This window comes from Lynx canadensis, chromosome C2 (genome assembly GCF_007474595.2).
Source record: "Lynx canadensis isolate LIC74 chromosome C2, mLynCan4.pri.v2, whole genome shotgun sequence".
NCBI lineage: Eukaryota > Metazoa > Chordata > Mammalia > Carnivora > Felidae > Lynx > Lynx canadensis.
Genome location: NC_044311.2, coordinates 45,703,517 through 45,721,995, shown reverse-complemented (window position 1 = coordinate 45,721,995; position 18,479 = coordinate 45,703,517). Strand labels below are relative to the sequence as shown.

The 18,479-nt window shown below is 40.9% G+C and overlaps 1 protein-coding gene across 1 annotated transcript in view; it reads right to left on the bottom strand.

Annotated features, from left to right (window-relative positions):
• The window catches only part of MED12L (mediator complex subunit 12L), a 338,860-nt gene that overhangs the window by 260,363 nt on the left and 60,018 nt on the right, over positions 1 to 18,479 (bottom strand). Inside the window, 4 exon segments of the mRNA XM_030330501.1 lie at positions 717 to 866; positions 4,736 to 5,005; positions 6,244 to 6,354; positions 8,779 to 8,948. Of these exon segments, the coding sequence (XP_030186361.1) occupies positions 717 to 866; positions 4,736 to 5,005; positions 6,244 to 6,354; positions 8,779 to 8,948 (701 nt within the window).

Below are 18,479 nucleotides of genomic sequence, written 5' to 3'. Positions count from 1 at the left end.
GTGGCTGTCTAAATCACGTCAGGTTTTTCCACATGAGCAGAGCATCCTACAGGGAACTACAATCGTGACTGCACCGTAACAAATTTAGCCTGTTGTCCAAGAAGCGCATTTTAAAATTTACGAGGGGTGATTCAATGCCAGTTGTCAATAACAAACACTCACAAAAAATAAATGCTTGCTTTACAAGTAAAAATTTTTTAGGATATCCTCTATGGGAAGGTGAAAGCTCTCAAGTATCATTTTTGAGCCATTCTTCTATGTATGAAAATAGCTAGGCATGTTTTATGAATTTAAGAAAATTGCTTGGTGAAAAACAGGGATCTTACTCTCAACATTAGTCACAGTCCCGCGGTTTAAATTTCTTAAGTCTCTGAACCAAATAACCCGGCACTAATAAAAACAGTTACTAAGTATCACAGACTGCCATCTACGGGAATTGTGTCATGTATGAGAGCCACCATCACAATTACCGTCTGGGTGGCAGGACTCTTTGCAAGAGCTGCCCAGCAAGAGCTAAAGGAGGAAGGGGGCAATGTGATGAACTTCTGCGGTCCAGAGAGGCTAACTACTTCCCCCCACGTCCCTCAGAGAGATGGGGAGCAGGGCTGGGAAGGGCAGGCATCCAAGCATCTGAGAGGCTAACACCCACGCGGCTCGCTGTGTCGTGATGCCTCTCAGTGAAAACACCCATCCAACCACCGTAACAGAGAGTCTACCTGCTGATTGAAAGCTGTGTTCCCACCCGGCATGGGGAGACTGGAGGGGGCCACCTGCAGCAGATCCAGGGGCGAGCCTGGGTTCGCGCTCTTATTGTCGTTTGTGGAATAATTCCACACCAAGGCACTTGGGCAACAGAGAGTGACAGTCTGGAAATGAAGCAGGAAAATCCAGATATTTAAGAGGAACAAGTATAACAGCTTAACAATAAAAACGAGGCCTCATCATAACTATATTATAGCTTCCTACAAGTACCCATTCTCAACTTTTCAAGTCTTAAGACAAAACTAAAATAGAATTATTAATTTGAAATGGAGGTGGTACAGCTACTGAGAAATTAGGAATATTATAATTCATAAGTTAACATTCCAGCACAGAGAACCTAGGAAACTTAATAAAAACACAGTAATTATCACTTAAAAATTGTCACTTAAAACAATTTTTTCATGCAATTAGAAAAAGGAGAGATGGAATTAGAATGTGTAATTTCTAAAGTTATAAAATCTAAAAAGGAATTTGTTTTAATCTATGAAATAATCTCTGAGATAATGCAGTAAATAGCTTCATAAATGCTAGACAGACAGTAACCCTAGACCAGTGGGTGGCACATTTTCTATAAAAAGCCAGAGAGTAAATGCTTTAAGCTTTGCAGGTCACCTATAATTTGTCACATATTCTTTTTGTTTTAATAACTCACTGGAAATATAAAATATATTCTTAGCTCGTTGGCTGGCATTGGCCTACAGATTATAGCTTGCCTACCTCTACGTTACACCCTTGCAGACATTTTTTCTTCAACCAGCTTGCATGAAGCACCTTCTATGACCCCTCACTCACAGACCACAACGATCCCATGAGGTAGGTAATGTTATTCCCCCCACTGTACCACAGAGTAATAGGAGCCACAGAGGAGGCCAAATTGATTTCAGCACACGTGTCTAGAACCTCTATGCTATCATTCTGCCTTCTAAACATAGAGTCGATATTATGGCTCCAGTTTAAATAAGTCCTTGCTCCATACCGAACACTGCATCATCACAACCCTAACCATGTGTGGTCACCAAGTAGGAACTGTCACCATCCCCCTCACATACAGGAAACAGAGCCTAAAGGTTACATTAGAAACTGGAAGAGCACAGGCTAAAATCAGGTCTGCGAATATTCTAAAAAACAGGTTTCGGGCACCTGGGTGGCTCAGTCGGTTAAGCGCCCAACTTCGGCTCAGGTCATGATCTCACAACTCGTTGAGTTTCAGCCCAGCATTGGGCTCTATGCTGACAGTTCAGAGCCTGGAGCCTGCTTCGGATTCTGTGTCTCTGTCTCTCTCTGCCTCTCCCCCACTTACACTCTGTCTCTGTCTCTCTCTCTCAAAAATAAAAAATAAACATTACAGAAAAAAAAAAAGTCTTAACTATCATGTTGTTGTGTCACTCAACAACAAACTGTGAGCTTGTTAGAGAAGGGATGCGATGTTTCTTCTAAAATGCAAAACTGAGTATCACAAAAACTAGATTCTGAAGTCTAGGAGACATCTCTGTGGAAACCAGGTGGCAGATATGAAGAACGTCAAGTCCCTGAGCCCCACTACTGCATCTGTCTCCACTGGTCCACATACCCGTCTCCTTCCTCCTGTGTGTGAGGAGGTCGGGGTTCTCATCTCCTGTCCATCATGGAGTTCTTCCAGTGTTCTTAAAATCACCAATACCCAGGGCACTAATCTATCACACACCCCTCTTCTCCTGTTTGCACTCTCTACTAGTTTAATCTCAGCTGAGAAATATGTTCAAATCTGGGGCGCCTGGGTGGCTCAGTCCGTTGAGCGTCCGACTTCAGCTCAGGTCATGATCTCGTGGTCCGTGAGTTTGAAGTCCCGAGTCAGGCTCTGTACTGACAGCTCAGACCCTGGAGCCTGTTTCAGATTCTGTGTTTCCCTCTCTCTCTACCCCTCCCCCACTCATGCTCTATCTTTCTCCGTCAAAAATAAACAAACATTAAAAAAATTAAAAAAAAAAAAAAGAAATATGTTCAAATCTGACCATCAAAAAAAACAAAACCTTTTAAAAAATCTCCACTCACTTAGCAGCAATCTCTCTCCTTTCCTTCCACAGACAGGTCTCTCAAAAGAACAGGTAGCATTATTTCTCCTCGTTCTTCATCACTCCTCAACCCGCCTTACAATGGCTTCTCAACTGACCACCGTCTTATCAAAGACAATCCAGCTATCTTCTTACCAGACTTCCCCAATATGGGGGCACTGCCCACTACCATCTCCTTTTGGAAACTTCCTGCAGTAGCTAGAGAAGCAGCTCAGCATGGTGGGTAAGAGTGTGGACCCTGGATCCAGACTGCCTGGGTGTGAATTCCAGCTTTTCCACTTACTTGCTGTGTGACCTATGCCCCCATTTCATCATTCATGTTACAGCAGTAATATTGGTTCCAATCTCATAGGATGTTCTGAGAAGTAAGTGACTTAATACACATTACAATTTAGAGCGATGCTTAGAACACAATAAATGCTAGTAAGATTATAACAGAATCGTAACAATAGCATTCCTATTCTCGCTGTCCTTGTCTCTCTATAACAATAGTCTCTCCCCTTCCTTTTCTGTCCAGTCTGGCCACACTTTCACAGCCCCCTCCGTGGACTGCCCTTCAGCCGCCTCTACACCACTCAGGCCACAGGTCGCCACTCACCGCTAACTCTTCAGGTAATCTCACCCCCTCTTGGGGTCTGGGTCAGCCAAGTGTCCCCGAGGGATTCAAATCCACACATCTGGCTGGATGTCTGGCATCAACTTCAAAATGAGACATGTAAAAACTTCCGGAACAAAATTATTTAGAGATGCTAAAGGACAAATAATCCAAAACTGTCCAAAAGTGAACTTACCGAGACTCTCCCAAACTGACTTTTTTGGCCTTGTCTCTCCCTCTCTTTCCCCTCCCTTGCTACCCCCACAAATCCTCCCTCTATTGTGGTCACAACAATCTAAATCAACGGCACAACTGACCATGGCACCTTCCTGCCTAAAACCCTCCAGTCGCATCCCAATCATAAGGCACCTAGGGAGTCTTATATGCCCACACCCCAACAGGCTTTACACTTGATGTTCCATTAATACCAACCTGCACACAAGATGACTGATCAATCCTCTGGCCCTTTTCTCATGCTGCTCCCTCTGCCAAGAATACTCTTAGCACCTTTTTTTTTTTTTTTAAAAAAAAAAACTCTTATAATATGCAGTAGTCAGAACTGCTTCCTTCAGAAAGCCTCTCTGAATTCTGGGTTGAACTACAAGTTCCGCTTCTCAACTCCCTTAGTCCCCTGTGCATCCTTCCATTGGCCTTTGCCATAGTATATGGAAGCTGTCCATTGATAAGCCTGTCTTCCCCACGAGACCGTAAGCTCTACCTGAGTGGAGAACATGTCTTTAAGGCCAGGCCAAAGCCTCTTAGTAAAGAGCAGGACACCTTAAGAGCCCCAGAAATGGAACCTGAACACTAACTTGTGAGCTCCTCTAGGACGGGGCTGTATCTCATTCCTGACAGCATCGGCCCAGTGGCCTGCACGCGACTGGATGTTCAAGGACCACACAAGCAGTGATACTTGGCCGAACAACAGAGCCTGACAAATTACCTGGATTTTAAAGAAATAGAGAGGATGGCAACCAACTTAGGTTGTGGACTGAGGAAGCTATAAAATGCTGCACTGAGAAAATGTCTTTCCAAAAGCAAAGTAATATAGCAGACTTATTCTGTGGGTTCCCTCAAGGATTTTATCATTGAGAGTGCTGCATGGTATAATAAAAGGTAACTACAAGAACTTTCTTCTACACAGAAGCAACAAATCTTCACTCAGCTTGATCCAACATAGAAAAATAAAAACATGAAACTTCAATCTGTAAATTATTTGGATGAGGAAAAAAACTGGAATGTGACGTGAAAGTTGAAGGGGCAATTCTTAACTCGATTATCTCCTACGCTGAATTTTAACATAAAATAGCAAGGGCCAGGGACTTACCTGCAACATACAACTAAGTCCATAAACCAGGGGGCCATGTTGTGCACAGGAGAGGAAGTCTGAGAAGGCCAGCTGCACGGGACTCATGACGGGGCCAGGGGGGCCAGGGCTGGGGGCCCCGATGCTTGAGTTGTTTGGTCCTATCATCATGTGGGGCGAGTGGGCAGCAAGGAGGCTGGGGCTATCGCTCAGCAGCAAGGCAAGACGCCGGGCACAAAAGTAGGCAAGACGACGAGACAGGTAAGCCGACTGAACAAACTCGTCTGAATACTGAGAAGCACAAGGACAACGGGCTTCAGTCACGTCTGATACTACTCGGTGAAACAACTATTTTAACAAAGACTTTTTTCATTAAGAGAAAGGGGGGGAGGGGGGGTACTTCACAAGTACTGTAGAAACCAGTGCTGTCCAATAGAAACAACACAAGCCATATATGTAATTTTAAGTTTTCCATTAAAAAAATAACAGGCAAGTGGCACCTGGGTGGCTCAGTCGGTTGAGCTTCCGACTTCAGCTCAGGTCATGATCTCACAGTCTGTGAGCTCGAGCCCCACATCAAGCTCTATGCTGTCAGTTCAGAGCCTGCAGCCTTCTTCTGATTCTGTCTCCCTCTCTCTCTGCCCCTCCCCCACTCACACTCTGTCTCTCAAAATATGAATAAACGTTAAAAAAAATTTTTTAATAAATAAATAACAGGCAAAATTAAATAAGTAACATATTTTATTTAGCCTATCATACCCAAAACACTATCATTTCAACAGGGAATCAACACAAAAAGATTTCATGAGACATTATACACTCTTTTCTGAACTAAATGTGAAATCTGGTGTGCGTTTACACTAAGAGCACATATCAAATTGCATTTGTCATAGCTCGAGGGCTCAAAAGCTACCTGGGGCTAGTGGCTACTCTAATGGACAGCATGGGCACAGACCATCACAGGGAGGATACACAGGACACCCGCACAGTGTAGTCTCCAGGAGGGTACGAGGGAGAGGAAGAGAATTACTTTTCACTAGATACTCTTTCATATTGCTTAAATGACCAAATGCATGTATTAACTTCCCAGGAAAACTTTATGTTTTCTAAGTAAATCGTAACCAAATAACCTAAATTTTTAACAGATCTTAAAGCAATCATTAAAACAGGAAGTTCCTATCCCCAGTGGCTCAAAGAATGTCAAATGAATATAAAAGATCCTCTAATGCTTAAAAAGAGATGATTTTGTTTTGTTTTCACAGACATCTGTGCGAATGGGGAGATAGTATGTAAAGAGCTGTCTGCTTAGCTCACCGACGGGCGGCATTAGCGCAGGTGAGAATACTTTAGAAGGACACGTGGCTAAAAACTATGAACGTGGCTGATACATGTGGAGTAGCATCAAGCCATTTTTCCCTTCTATCCCAAAGATAATGTTCTTCCTCTTCCACCTCTACACACTTAATCATCCTAATCAGACTCCTTTCTTGCCCATAAAATCAGCTGGCTCGTGGTCACATGTACTATACCTGCAGCATGAGTGGTAACAAGAGTTTAAGAAGGTCATCATCCATCGGTCTGATCTTCTCTAACACATCCAAGATCCATGTCAAATATTCATGTTTTTCTAGCATTCCTTCCTTCAATGAAAGAGAAAGTCACACTGATGACGTTAAAGCAAGACCAACTCACATTCAAAAAGGAGCACTGTAACTCTTTTGCTGAAGCGTAATTTTACTACTGTTATTTGTGTTGTATGGTCTCCTTGACCACACCCCAAATTCTAAACGAAACAAAGTGCCAGTGTGATTCTGTATAATCGGTTTGGGATGGGTTTTTTGGTTTTCTTTTTTTCTTGGTAATCTGCTTCATTCTAAATTGAAAACAATTAATTCCTATGAGAAAGGAAATTCAGAAGCTTTCAGACTCTGAGGACATGTCAAGCATGTGTCCAGATTTCCAGGGAGTATGAACTTATGTCACAGGAGGAAACTTGTCCAGTGGTGATAATTATACAGAACAAAAGCCCCCATCACACTATCATCTCAGCAAGCATTTGAAAATCCCATTAGGTCTAATGCCCTCCCAATAACCCCTGCCTCTATCCTAAAATGAATTTCAGATACTATAACCTATGCATGAAATATAACCTTAAAAAATCAACATAATGGCCTAATTAACTGTTAACAAATGAAAAAAATTATAATAAAATAATGTACAAATGTTCCAACATAACTACACTAAAAATAACAACACACCTCAGATTTCCAAAATGTTCCAGAGGTGGTCTAGCCCCTCTTGCACCATTAACATTTTCATTTACTACTTTCATATAAACACACACACATACGTACATATAAACCAACTATTCTTCTATGATATTCTATGTGTGTATGTATTTAATATCATGTTACAGTTTTGTATTATGACCTACATCATGAAAGAATCTTCAAAATAGAAACAAAAAGATACACTTTCTGGGAAAGACACTTGTATCTTTAAGGTCATTCTGATAACCACCTTAGTAGTTAATATGAATGCCTACTTTACTCCTAGCAACTTTTTCTTACCTATTTATCACCAGTGGTCCACTATCATGGTTATCAGCGATTTGTGTGAAAATATACTGACAAATCATAGCTTCAGTATTTAAAAGATAATAGTGACACTGGCATGACATCAAGATATCTACTGGTTGCTAATTTCTAAATTTTAAAATGCCTTAAATCCAAGAGTTAAATGGTTAGTCACAAAAAAGTACAACTAAAAATTTTAAGACCAGTGAATTTGAAGTTGATAAAGAAATGAATAAAATGGAATTTTGTACTTAACATATAAGAGATGGCAAGTGCAAGGTTCAAAAAAGAGTCTTCATAAATATGACTTTCAACTGCTACATAACATCCATCCTCAAGATGCCTCTGTGTACATACCCACACCCTTATTTCTGCACATGTATCTGCAGGTGTATGTACTAAGTCAGTTTCACATTTCAGAATATGGCAAATTAAAATATACTAAACTTTTAAATTCAAACATTAGTGACCCAATTAAATTCATCCGTTTAGGACCTGCTTCCTATAAAGGAGATACTGATTTCAATGTTCCCAATACACAAAGTAATCCTTCCAAAAACATTAAGCATGTTGACACACTTTTTCGAAGATGCAGACTAAATCCTCCACCCAGTGAAAGTCGTTAAAAACTCAGAGCAGGCACCAAGGGAGTCCTCTGCTAAATGGAACTTGCATTTGTAAGAGTTGTTTCAACTGCCTTAAAACTAACAATGCTACTTGCCAAAAGGACCAGGCTTTTTCCCACTTTGAGCTCTTCGGAAAATTCTCTTACAGTCTGGAAATTATAAAGTTCTAAAAGGAAAATTTAGAAACTACATATCCTTTTTACCCCTTTCCTCTTTGGTCAAGATAACAGGTAGTTATCTGTTCTCTGTTATCAAAGTCTCTGCTAGTCATAAAACTTCAGCTGAATATACTTCTCCCTCTTCCTCACTAGGAATAAAGACTGAAGCAAAAAACAGCACAAGTGCCCTCTTCTGGTCAATATGATTTACATCAGCTTCTCGGAGAGGAGGATTCAGTCATTCCTCAATGGCCTTATTCCTCAATGGCCTTATTCATCCTCCCAACTACATTTTAAACTGCTGCTGAGCCAAATTAACATGACCCTCTTATGGAGAAACTAAGCCCTAATGGAAATCTATGAGACAGGAAATACCCACACAAATATTTTCTGAATGTATCTAATTTTTGCAAAAGAAAAGGTTTACAGGGATTATATTTAATACAGCAAAGGCAAAGTAATTAACAGCATTAAAAGGGCTAAGACCATTGAAAGCTGGAGATCAATATATCCAGTAGAAGCTGTCATGTCAGGGCAAAGGTGTTACCTTCAATACAACTCAAGGTGAGAAATGTCAGACTGTTTTCTTTCAACATATTGGTTCATATAAAGATATCACTTGACTCCTAAAAAATTAAACTATAAAGTATTTGCTCTCTTCTTAAAAGCAAGCTAGACAGCCTTGAGGTTCTTGGGAAGGTTACCTGGAACATGTGAAATGCCAACTTTTCGTTGTATTCCCATTGCTTCATGGCTTGCTCCACATCTGGTGGCACCGGGACAGGACCATCACTTGTGCTGGAAGCCATGTGGTAAAAGTCAGAAATCTTGGCCAGCTGCTCTCGAAGATATCTGGTAGATATTTGTGTCCACTCTGCATTTAAAAAAAAAAAAAAAATTTGTTTTAATTTCCAGACAAGATGGATAGAATAATTAATGTTTTCTCCCCCTTTCTGACAATCTTAAGGGTGTACATATGAAACACACATCTATTACAAAAAAGTGGTTTTGACACAGCAAGCACTGTGCGAAGAAGTACAACCACCCCAGAGCCTTTAAGTAATGCAACGTGGCCAGACCTAGTAGGAATGTTGGCCAGCTCTTGGGTGGAAAGGACGGCTCTCCCCTTGCGCCTCTGTGACCCCTAAGCTAGGAGAAGAGTTGCCCACACTTGAGTTATGTGCATTTAGTGATGCTCCAGGAGCATAAAAGATTTTTTTGCATACAAAAAGCCACAAGCAGGAAATAGAACTGTGGAGGTGAGTACTTCAAGAAATTTCAATTCTACTGAAGAATTCAAAACCCTTCAAATGCAAGTCTTACGGTAGATTTTTCAGGCTCCAAGTTGGATTTCTAACATGCCTAATTAAGATCTGTTTTGTTTTCATCAGTCTGTAAGAGGAGTGGCATTCGCCGTGGGCTGGCCCTTCACAGCATTCGACCTGCACTCTCCCCCTCCCCGCACCTGCCACAAACACAAGCGCGGCTGCCTCTTGGACAGCCATCTGGACCTTCAATTAGTCTCCGCTCCACAACCAACACAGGATGCCTCAGAACTCAATCAGAAAGAGTAGTGAGCAACAAAAGGTAGGAGTACAGAAAGGAAATAGGAAAAGTACCATTACAAAAAAAAAAAAAAAACAACAACAACAAAAAAAAAAAAACAACACTAAAATTATTCAAAAATGTCTGCCAGAAGGGCACAAATTAAATCAGTGTGTTGCCTCTGGCAACCGTGAGGGATGTGATGCCAACTTTAGCCCATTCTGTGGATAAAAATGTAATAATTGCATGCTCACAGCCAAATTTCCCCAAGGATTAGTGAAACAGCATTTCAGAAGAAACCACCCTACTGAAACGTTACCACACAATGCTGTTTTCCCATTATCCAGGCAATTGGCTCTCCCGCCTTATTTTTAAAGGAACCTATCTTGACAAAAGTAGGAGCAGAAACTAAACATCTGTTGGGGACTGAGGGCTTTGTTTTTATTTTTTAAGTACTGTTAAAAGTACTTGACAATAGTCCAGAGAGAACTACTGTTAAGTTTTGGTCTAAACAACTTATTCTCATTGTGTCTTATTTAAAATTTTCAGATGCACGTGTTAAACTGTAGTAATTAAGCCAATGCAAAAAGATGAACAGATACTAGGTCAACATTCTGTCCCTAGTGTAACAGTATTTTAGAAAGCACCACCAATAACATACTAATATTCATCTATCAGCATTAAAGACATAACAATACATTATCAGCATCATCATCAGATGCCCCCATTATGAACTAATAGTCTCATGACACTCGTTTGACAAAACAAAATGCCCACCATCAGATGAGATAAGTTTAGCTTGGCTATAATAAGCAAAAACAAAAATAACAGGGATCCAAATCCTAGCTTTTGTGTGCCAAGCCTTGCTATTAACTCTCTCAGCATGGTACCATCCTCAATACCCCCACAGAATATTTTAGCCTCAAGAGCTAAAAATAACACACACATTCACACACCACCTACTTCGTCCAGGGTATATTTTCTTTTCAAGATTGTTAAATACATAAGAAATATGTGTTCACTACAGAAAAATGTGTAATGCAGAGATGAAAAAAAAACATCTGTAATCCCATCACTCATAATTAAATATTCTAATATGTATCTTTTCAGTCATTTTTCCTTTATATGTGCTGGGATTTTTTTTATTTTATTTTTATTAAAATAAATCTTTAATGTTTGTTTATTTTTGAAGAGACAGAGCATGAGAGGGGGAGGGGCAGAAAGAGAGGGAGACCCAGAATCTAAAGCAGGCTCCAGGCTCTGAGCTGTCAGCACAGAGCCTCACACAGGGCTCAAACTCATGAACTGTGAGATCATGACCCAAGCTGAAGTTAGACGCTTAACCTTAACCAACTGAGCCACCCAGGCGTCCCTATGCTGGAATGTTTATACAAACATGCATTTCTTTTAAAAATTATGCTGAATAGGACATTCCACAATCTGAACTCCTTGTGGGATTCAAATGGTATGCAAATGTAGGTCTCTTGAGTAGTGTTTTTTAACACTAACTATATTTAACTGGCAGTAAGTTATCACATCGATCAGATAGATTCAGAGGTCTGGGACATAAGAGTCTACAGAGGATTAGTATAAAAATTAGGATGCACACAAAATATTTATTAAAAACTGAAAACAGAAAATAACAAATGGCCCCCAGTCTTCCAACACCATGAAATTATTAGGATCCACTGACATCCCTCATGCTTAGTTAGGACAAATAATGAAAACCGAGCAGGGCTGGGGGGTGGGGGCCACAGTGGCAAGGCAGGCAGTGGTTCTCAGCCCTGGGTGTGAATTCAGTCCCAGGGGGAACTTCGACCAAATTCCAGTGCCTTCGGTTCCTCCTGCCAGATCTAGACTTAACTGGCTGGAGGAAGGAGCTGTTTTTTATCAGGTGATACAAAAATAATAGGAATGGATAAAAGTCACAGGGAAGATGGGCGGGGGGTGGGGGTGGGGGTAGGGGTAGGATATGCAGTGTTCAAAGGTGCAAAAGGCGCAGAAAGTGACCAAGGAGACCACTCTGAATGTGCAGCAAGCAGCTCTAAATTCAAGCAGCCCCAAGGATACGGCCACATTTGCAGTTCACTGATGTCAAGCAGAACTCCAGGTCCGTGAAGCCGGATTATCAGAAAGTGTGTCCACATAATTCACATTGAGAGTGAGTGGCACCAGGAATCAGGACTGAAAAGAATGACTGGTCCCTTTGACAACACTCCCCGGAGCCTCCATGAATCCCACAGCCACTTATTGCCTCTTTGTTAATGCCTAATCCCCAAGACAGAAGGGGTTTCGGAGGTCATACAGCTCACCCTAGCATTTTATAGATCCAGCACAGCAGGCTTATGCAAGGTCACACAGCTAAGCCAGAAGTACACCAACAGGTGTGAGATGCCCCACTGTAGTACATGAAAACATGTAAATCGACAAACACATAAAGGTCATAACAGACATGCGCCAAGTTCCGTTAAAGATGATCCTCCTTGGCCTGGAATACCTGCAGTATTAATAAGAAAACTGGGAGCCTGACAGAGGAGGAATCTACCCTGGGGGCAAACACAAAGCATGCCAAATGCAGCAAGGCTCAAGGGGAAGGTATCCTGGCAGCAAAACATTAGTTGAGAAGCAATAGAGGGCTGCGTTTAGTGGTTTTGCTAAAATGAACTTTGGAACAGGATGGCCTTGGGTCCAAATTCTAATTCTGCTACTTGCCTGTGTGATGTGAAACAAGGTATCTAACTCCTGCTAAGTCTCGATTTCCTCCTCTGCAATAGGAATCAATAAAATACACACACACACACACACACACACACACACACACACGAGAGTTACCGTAAGGATGAGTTACTTAGCATGGTGCATACAATGCAGAAATAGATCAATATGTTGTAGCTATCATCACTATTATTGGGATGAAAAGTTTCCTGAAAGGAGACTAAGGGTTAGATCTTGACTGTCAGAGGATAGCACCTGTTGTCACTGATGTTAGACCCTGCCACTGCCACAGGTGAGCTGCCAAGCCTAACATAATGCTCTGGATAAGGATTTATAAAATCAAACAATGAGTTTCATGGTTCCAAAACCTTCAATGGATCAGCAATCCTTAATGAATTAAGGCCAAACTCCTTACCTGGAACTTAAAATCATTTCAATTGCTACCTATCAGTAAGTACCTGAAGTTGCTTTCTGACTCTCATGCCCATGATGCTCTTTACCTACAATACCTCCTTTACTCACCTGTGTTCACTTGTGATAATTTTTCTGGACCCAATTCAAACGTGACATTGAATATGAAGCCTTCTCTAGTCTCTGGACACCAAGCCACCATGTAACGGGGCTCTCTCTGTTCTCTGATAGATCAGAATTTCTGTTCTTTCATCCTCTATCTCTTTCATCTCCATAAAACTATGTCTTATATAGTCAACATCAGAGTACTAATGTGAATCAATATACTATAAGGTGCTGCCCAAAGTAACTACTAAATTAAGTCACTCCCCAATTCTTCCTCCAAATCTTCCTACAAACATCTTTGCTTTTTAGGGTTTTTCTTTGTTTTTGTTTTCTGTTGTTGTTGTTGTTTGTTTGTTTGTTTGTTTCTTTAGAGAGAGAACATTCAAGCAGGGGGAGAGGGGCAGAGGGACAGAGAGAATCTTAAGCAGACTCTATGCTAAACACAGAGCCCAATGCAGGGCTCAATCCCACAACCCTGGGATCATGACCTGAGCTGAAATCAAAAGTCAGATGCTCAACTGACTGAGCCACCCAGATGCCCCTCTGCTTTTTAGTTTAAACTCATCACTGCATACCTACCTTTCAACACCATTTAGGAAATGTCAAATTCCCTGTCTAGTATGCTCTGTCTTTGTTACAGCCAACACATCTAGAAGCACCTGCTAGTCAATGTACTGCAAAAGGCCCAACCAAATACTGAAGTTTCTTTCTCTTTAATAAACTTCCGGTAAATACATATGTGCGTCCTTTAATTTTGTGAGGCTCATTTTCCTGGCCAAATTCTTTCCTCTGATATCAAAGCCAGTGGGAACTCACTCTGGAAAATAAATCCAACAGAGATTATTTAAAACTTCAACCAGTCCCAGAGACTAAGGTGCACATTTTTAAGGTGATCCACTTGATCTAAAACTTAAGTCAAAGATGACAGTTTCCTTGAAGGAGAAACTCCTATCCTAGAAAATTCTTCCTATGGCTACACCACTAAAACAAAAGTCCTTGCTTCTCCACAAAGGGAACAGCCTGCTTCTCAAAAGTGTAGGATGTTGAGGGTTTAATCAGCCTGACTTTGGTGCATATTGATTGAGGAAAAAAAAAAAAAAAACTTCATACATGTAAGACACAACACATTCCACTTCTAAATACTCAGTAAGAATGACTGAAAGATTTTCTACCAGTTTTTCTCATATTTTCTATTGTTAAAAGGCTTTCTTGATCAAAGGATACCATCAATCAAGTGAAAAGACAACCTACAAATTGGTAGAAAAATATTTGCAAGTCACCTATCTGATAAGAGACCTGGATCCAGAGCCTATAATGAACTATAACAACTTGATGATAACAAGATAAATCACCCATTTTTTTTTAAATTGGCAAATGATCTGAATAGACATTCTCCAAGAAGATAAACAAATGGCCAATAAGCAGATGAAAAGATGCTCAACATCATTAGCTACCAGGAAAATGTTATTCAAAACCACAATGATATACCACTGGGGCAGTGATAAAAAGACACATAACATCAAGTGGTGGTGAGGATGTGTACAATTTAGAATCCTCATGCCTTGCTGGTAGGCATGTAAAATGCAAAACAGTTTGGCATTTCCTCAAAAAGTTAAAAGTGGAGTTGCCCATAAAACCCATCAATTCCACAACTATATTCCCAGAAGAAATGAAAGCACACGTCCACACCAAGATTCATCAAGAAATGTTTGTAGTGGCATGATTCACAATAACCAAAAAGTGAAAGCCACCCAAATGTCCATTAACTGGTGAAAGGATAAATGTGTTATATGCATACAAATACCATTCAGCCCTGAGAAGGCATGAAATGAACTACTGACACATACTACAACATGGATGAACCTTGAAAACATTATGCTAACTGGAAGTAGGCAGTTTCAAAGGACCACATATTGTAGGATTCCATTTATATGAAATGTTAAGAATAGGCCAATCTAGAGGGGCTAATTAGATTGCCTAGTGTAGATGGGGAGGGAGGGCAAATGAGAAGTGATGGCTAAAGAGTACATGATTTCTTTCAAGGGCAACAAAAATGTCCTAAAATGTGGCCATGGCAAGAATATGCAATGAGGAAAGAAATCACTTCAATAAATGGTTCTGGTAAAACTGGACAGCTGCGTGTTAAAGAATAAAGCTGTACCACTTTGTAATACTACACACAGAAATCAACTCAAAAGGGATTAATGACCTAAATGTGAGACATAAAACTCTTAGAAGAGAACATAGGTAATAATCTCTTTGACATCAGCTGTAGCAACATTTTTCTAGATAGGTCTCTTCAGGCAAGGGAAACAAAAGCAAAAAAATTAAACTACTCGGACTTCACCAAAAACTTGTATGCAACAAGGAAACCATCACCAAAACAAAAAGACAACCTACTGAATAGGGGAAGAGATCTGCAACTGACATACCTAATAAAGTGGTTCACATGCAAAAGATGTAGAGAACTTCAACACCATCGAAATAACAATCTGATTTTAAAATGGGCAGAGAGGGGTGCCTGGGTGGCGCAGTCGGTTAAGCGTCCGACTTCAGCCAGGTCACGATCTCGCGGTCCGTGAGTTCGAGCCCCGCGTCAGGCTCTGGGCTGATGGCTCAGAGCCTGGAGCCTGTTTCCGATTCTGTGTCTCCCTCTCTCTCTGCCCCTCCCCCGTTCATGCTCTGTCTCTCTCTGTCCCAAAAATAAATAAACGTTGAAAAAAAAAAATTTTTTTTAAATAAATAAATAAAATGGGCAGAGAATCTAAACAGACATTTTTCCAAAGAAGACATACAGAAGGCCAACAGACACATGAAAAGACGCTCATCACTGATCATCAGGGAAATGCAAATCAAAACCACAATGAGACACCACCTCACATCTGTCAGAATGGCAAGAATCAAAAGCCCAACAAAGAAGTATTGGCAAAAATGTGCCCTGTTGGACATTCCTCAAAAAATTAAAAACAGAATTACCATATGATCCGTAATTCTACTACTGGGTATTTACCCAAAGAATACAAAAACAGTAATTCAAAAAGATATATGCACCTCTATGCTTACTGAAATATTATTCATAATAGACAAATTATGGAAGCAACCGTGTGTCCATCAACAGATGAATGGATAAACATGTGCTGTGTGTGTGTGTGTATGCTGTGTGTGTGTGTGTACACACACAACACATACACAAATCGGATATTACGCAGCTGTAAAAAAGGATGAGATCTTGCCATCTGCAACATGGATGGACTTAGAGGGTATTATGCTAAGTGAAGTAAGACTGAGACGAACACCCTAGGATTTCACACGTTTGTAGAATCTAAAATAACAGATGAATGAACAAACAAAAAGCAAAATCAGATCTATACATACAGAGAACAAACTAATGGTTGCCAAAGGGGACAGGGGTCGGGGGATGTGCAAAATGGGAGAAGGGGAGTAGAAGACACAGTCTTCCGACTATGGAATGAATGAGTCATGGGAATAAAAGGTGCAGTATAGGTATTATAGTCGGTGGTATTATCACGGCATTTTATGGTGATGGATGGTAGCTACACTTGTAAGCACAGCATAACATATAGAAATGTTGAATCTCTATGTTGTATACCTGAATCTAATGTAACACTGGATACCAAATATACTCAAAAAAATTTTTAAGATTTTTAAGTCATCTCTACACCCAACATGAGGTTTGAAACCACTAAAGTATACTTTACATGAACTGCAAAGTTTGTTAATATCTCAATATAGCTGCTATATAATTTTATTAAATGTTTTCTTGAAATACGTTACTATCAGTAAGAAATCATCTGCATTGCATGAAGTAAAAGACTATCCCATACTGGTAAAAAGTAATCCACTGCAAGATGATACAGGACTTTGAGGGGGTGGGCAGTGGGGAGGAGAGGGGCAAAAACAAGGGTGTCCGTGGGTCAATGCTTAAACCTGGGTGAACTGTAATAGGGACTTTATTCTTCTGTATCTGTACATGTGTGAAATTTCCATAATAAAAGGCTTAAAAAAGTTAATCAGTTGTATCCTATAAAATGATTCACAGAAAAACCTGAAATTCCCTATTCAGCCACTATTCACTTGGGAAATGAAAGGGGGAAATCAGCATGCTGATTGGCAGGCTGGATAAAGAATAGTCCAGATGAAAAGTGCTGTCTCAGTGTGCCCGGAGACCGACAGCGTCAGCCCAATGGCTGGAATGCTGTGTTTTGCTGAATGGTCAGTCACTGAAATCAGGCCCTCTGGCTGGAAAGCTGAAAAGGGCGGGGGGGGGGGGGGGGTGTAAATGGCAGTGGAGGGAGACAGTAGGAAGGCTGTGATAATAGAGTATGACATTTTTTTCATGTTTTAAAAAAGTTTTCCACTAATACAGAATTACCTGTAGAACACAGGTGTTTAATGGCAAATAGCCAGTATCTGTTTTTGTCTGGATGAGTAATTTTCCTATGTTATTTTTTAACTGGCTATTTCTCTCTGGTTTTATTTACTGAGCAACAATATGAAGTACTGTTAATTAAAAGATCAAGGTGGCTACTCAAAATAAAAATTATGGGTATTATAAGCAGCAAACATTAAGTGCCTACTATGGGCCAGAAACTGTCCTGGGCTCTGAGGCTACAGGGGGTTGAAGATAAAGCAGCCCCTAATTGGGGCAATTCAACCTCAAACTAGGCAAACACATAGGGACACAGATCTTGACAGCAGTGAGGTTAAGTGCTCTGACACGTCACGTGACCCAGGAGAGGACGCAAGTGGACACTGTAGTCAAGTCTTGAGGGACAGTAAGTACAAAGGAGTTCCACAGACATAAACAGCCCTGTGCAATGTCCCAGGCAATGCAGAAAACAGAAAGGCAGAAGGACAGAAAGCGCCTTTGAGACCAGATAGGTGACCCAGGCCAGAGGTCTTCAAACGCTAGTGCATGAAATGGTCACCAGAGGGCGCTGGTTAAACACACAGATTTAGCTCTGACTCCAGAGATTTCAACCTCAGAAGTCTGGAGTGGGGTCCAGAACTCTGCATTAATAACCAGCAGCCCAGATGACTCTGACCCTGGTAGTGATGACCTAAGGAATTTGGTCTTTCATCACAAATGATTAAAAGCCACTGAAGGATTTTAAGCAAAAGAATGGTAGGATCAGATATGTAAATTAAGACCTTCTCAGATAATTGTAGGGGAGAGAAAGTGAAAGGAGACTATCAAGTCCATTGGGGAGGTGACCAAGGAGGGAACGAAAAAGAGGCAGGTGACATGGTAACCAACCTGATACTGGAGAGAAGGAAAGAGAGGAGCAGGGCATCTTCCTGATTTCTCAGTGGGGTGGCTGAGCAGATCCTGGAGCCACTGACGGAGATGTGGAGTGGAGACAGGGAGCAGGGGGAGGGGTGAAAGGGCTGAGTTCATTCTGTTTGTTTTTATTCACTTTTTATTTTAATTAAACTCTGTGCAGTTGTAACAAATACTGCGCAGAGATCCGACGTACCTTTCACCTACCTTCCCCAAAAGCTAACATCTTACAAAACTACATTAAAGTATCACAACCAGGATAGTGGCATTGACACAATCCACTGACCTTACCAAGGTTTCTCAGTTTTGCGTTCAACACCTGAATTT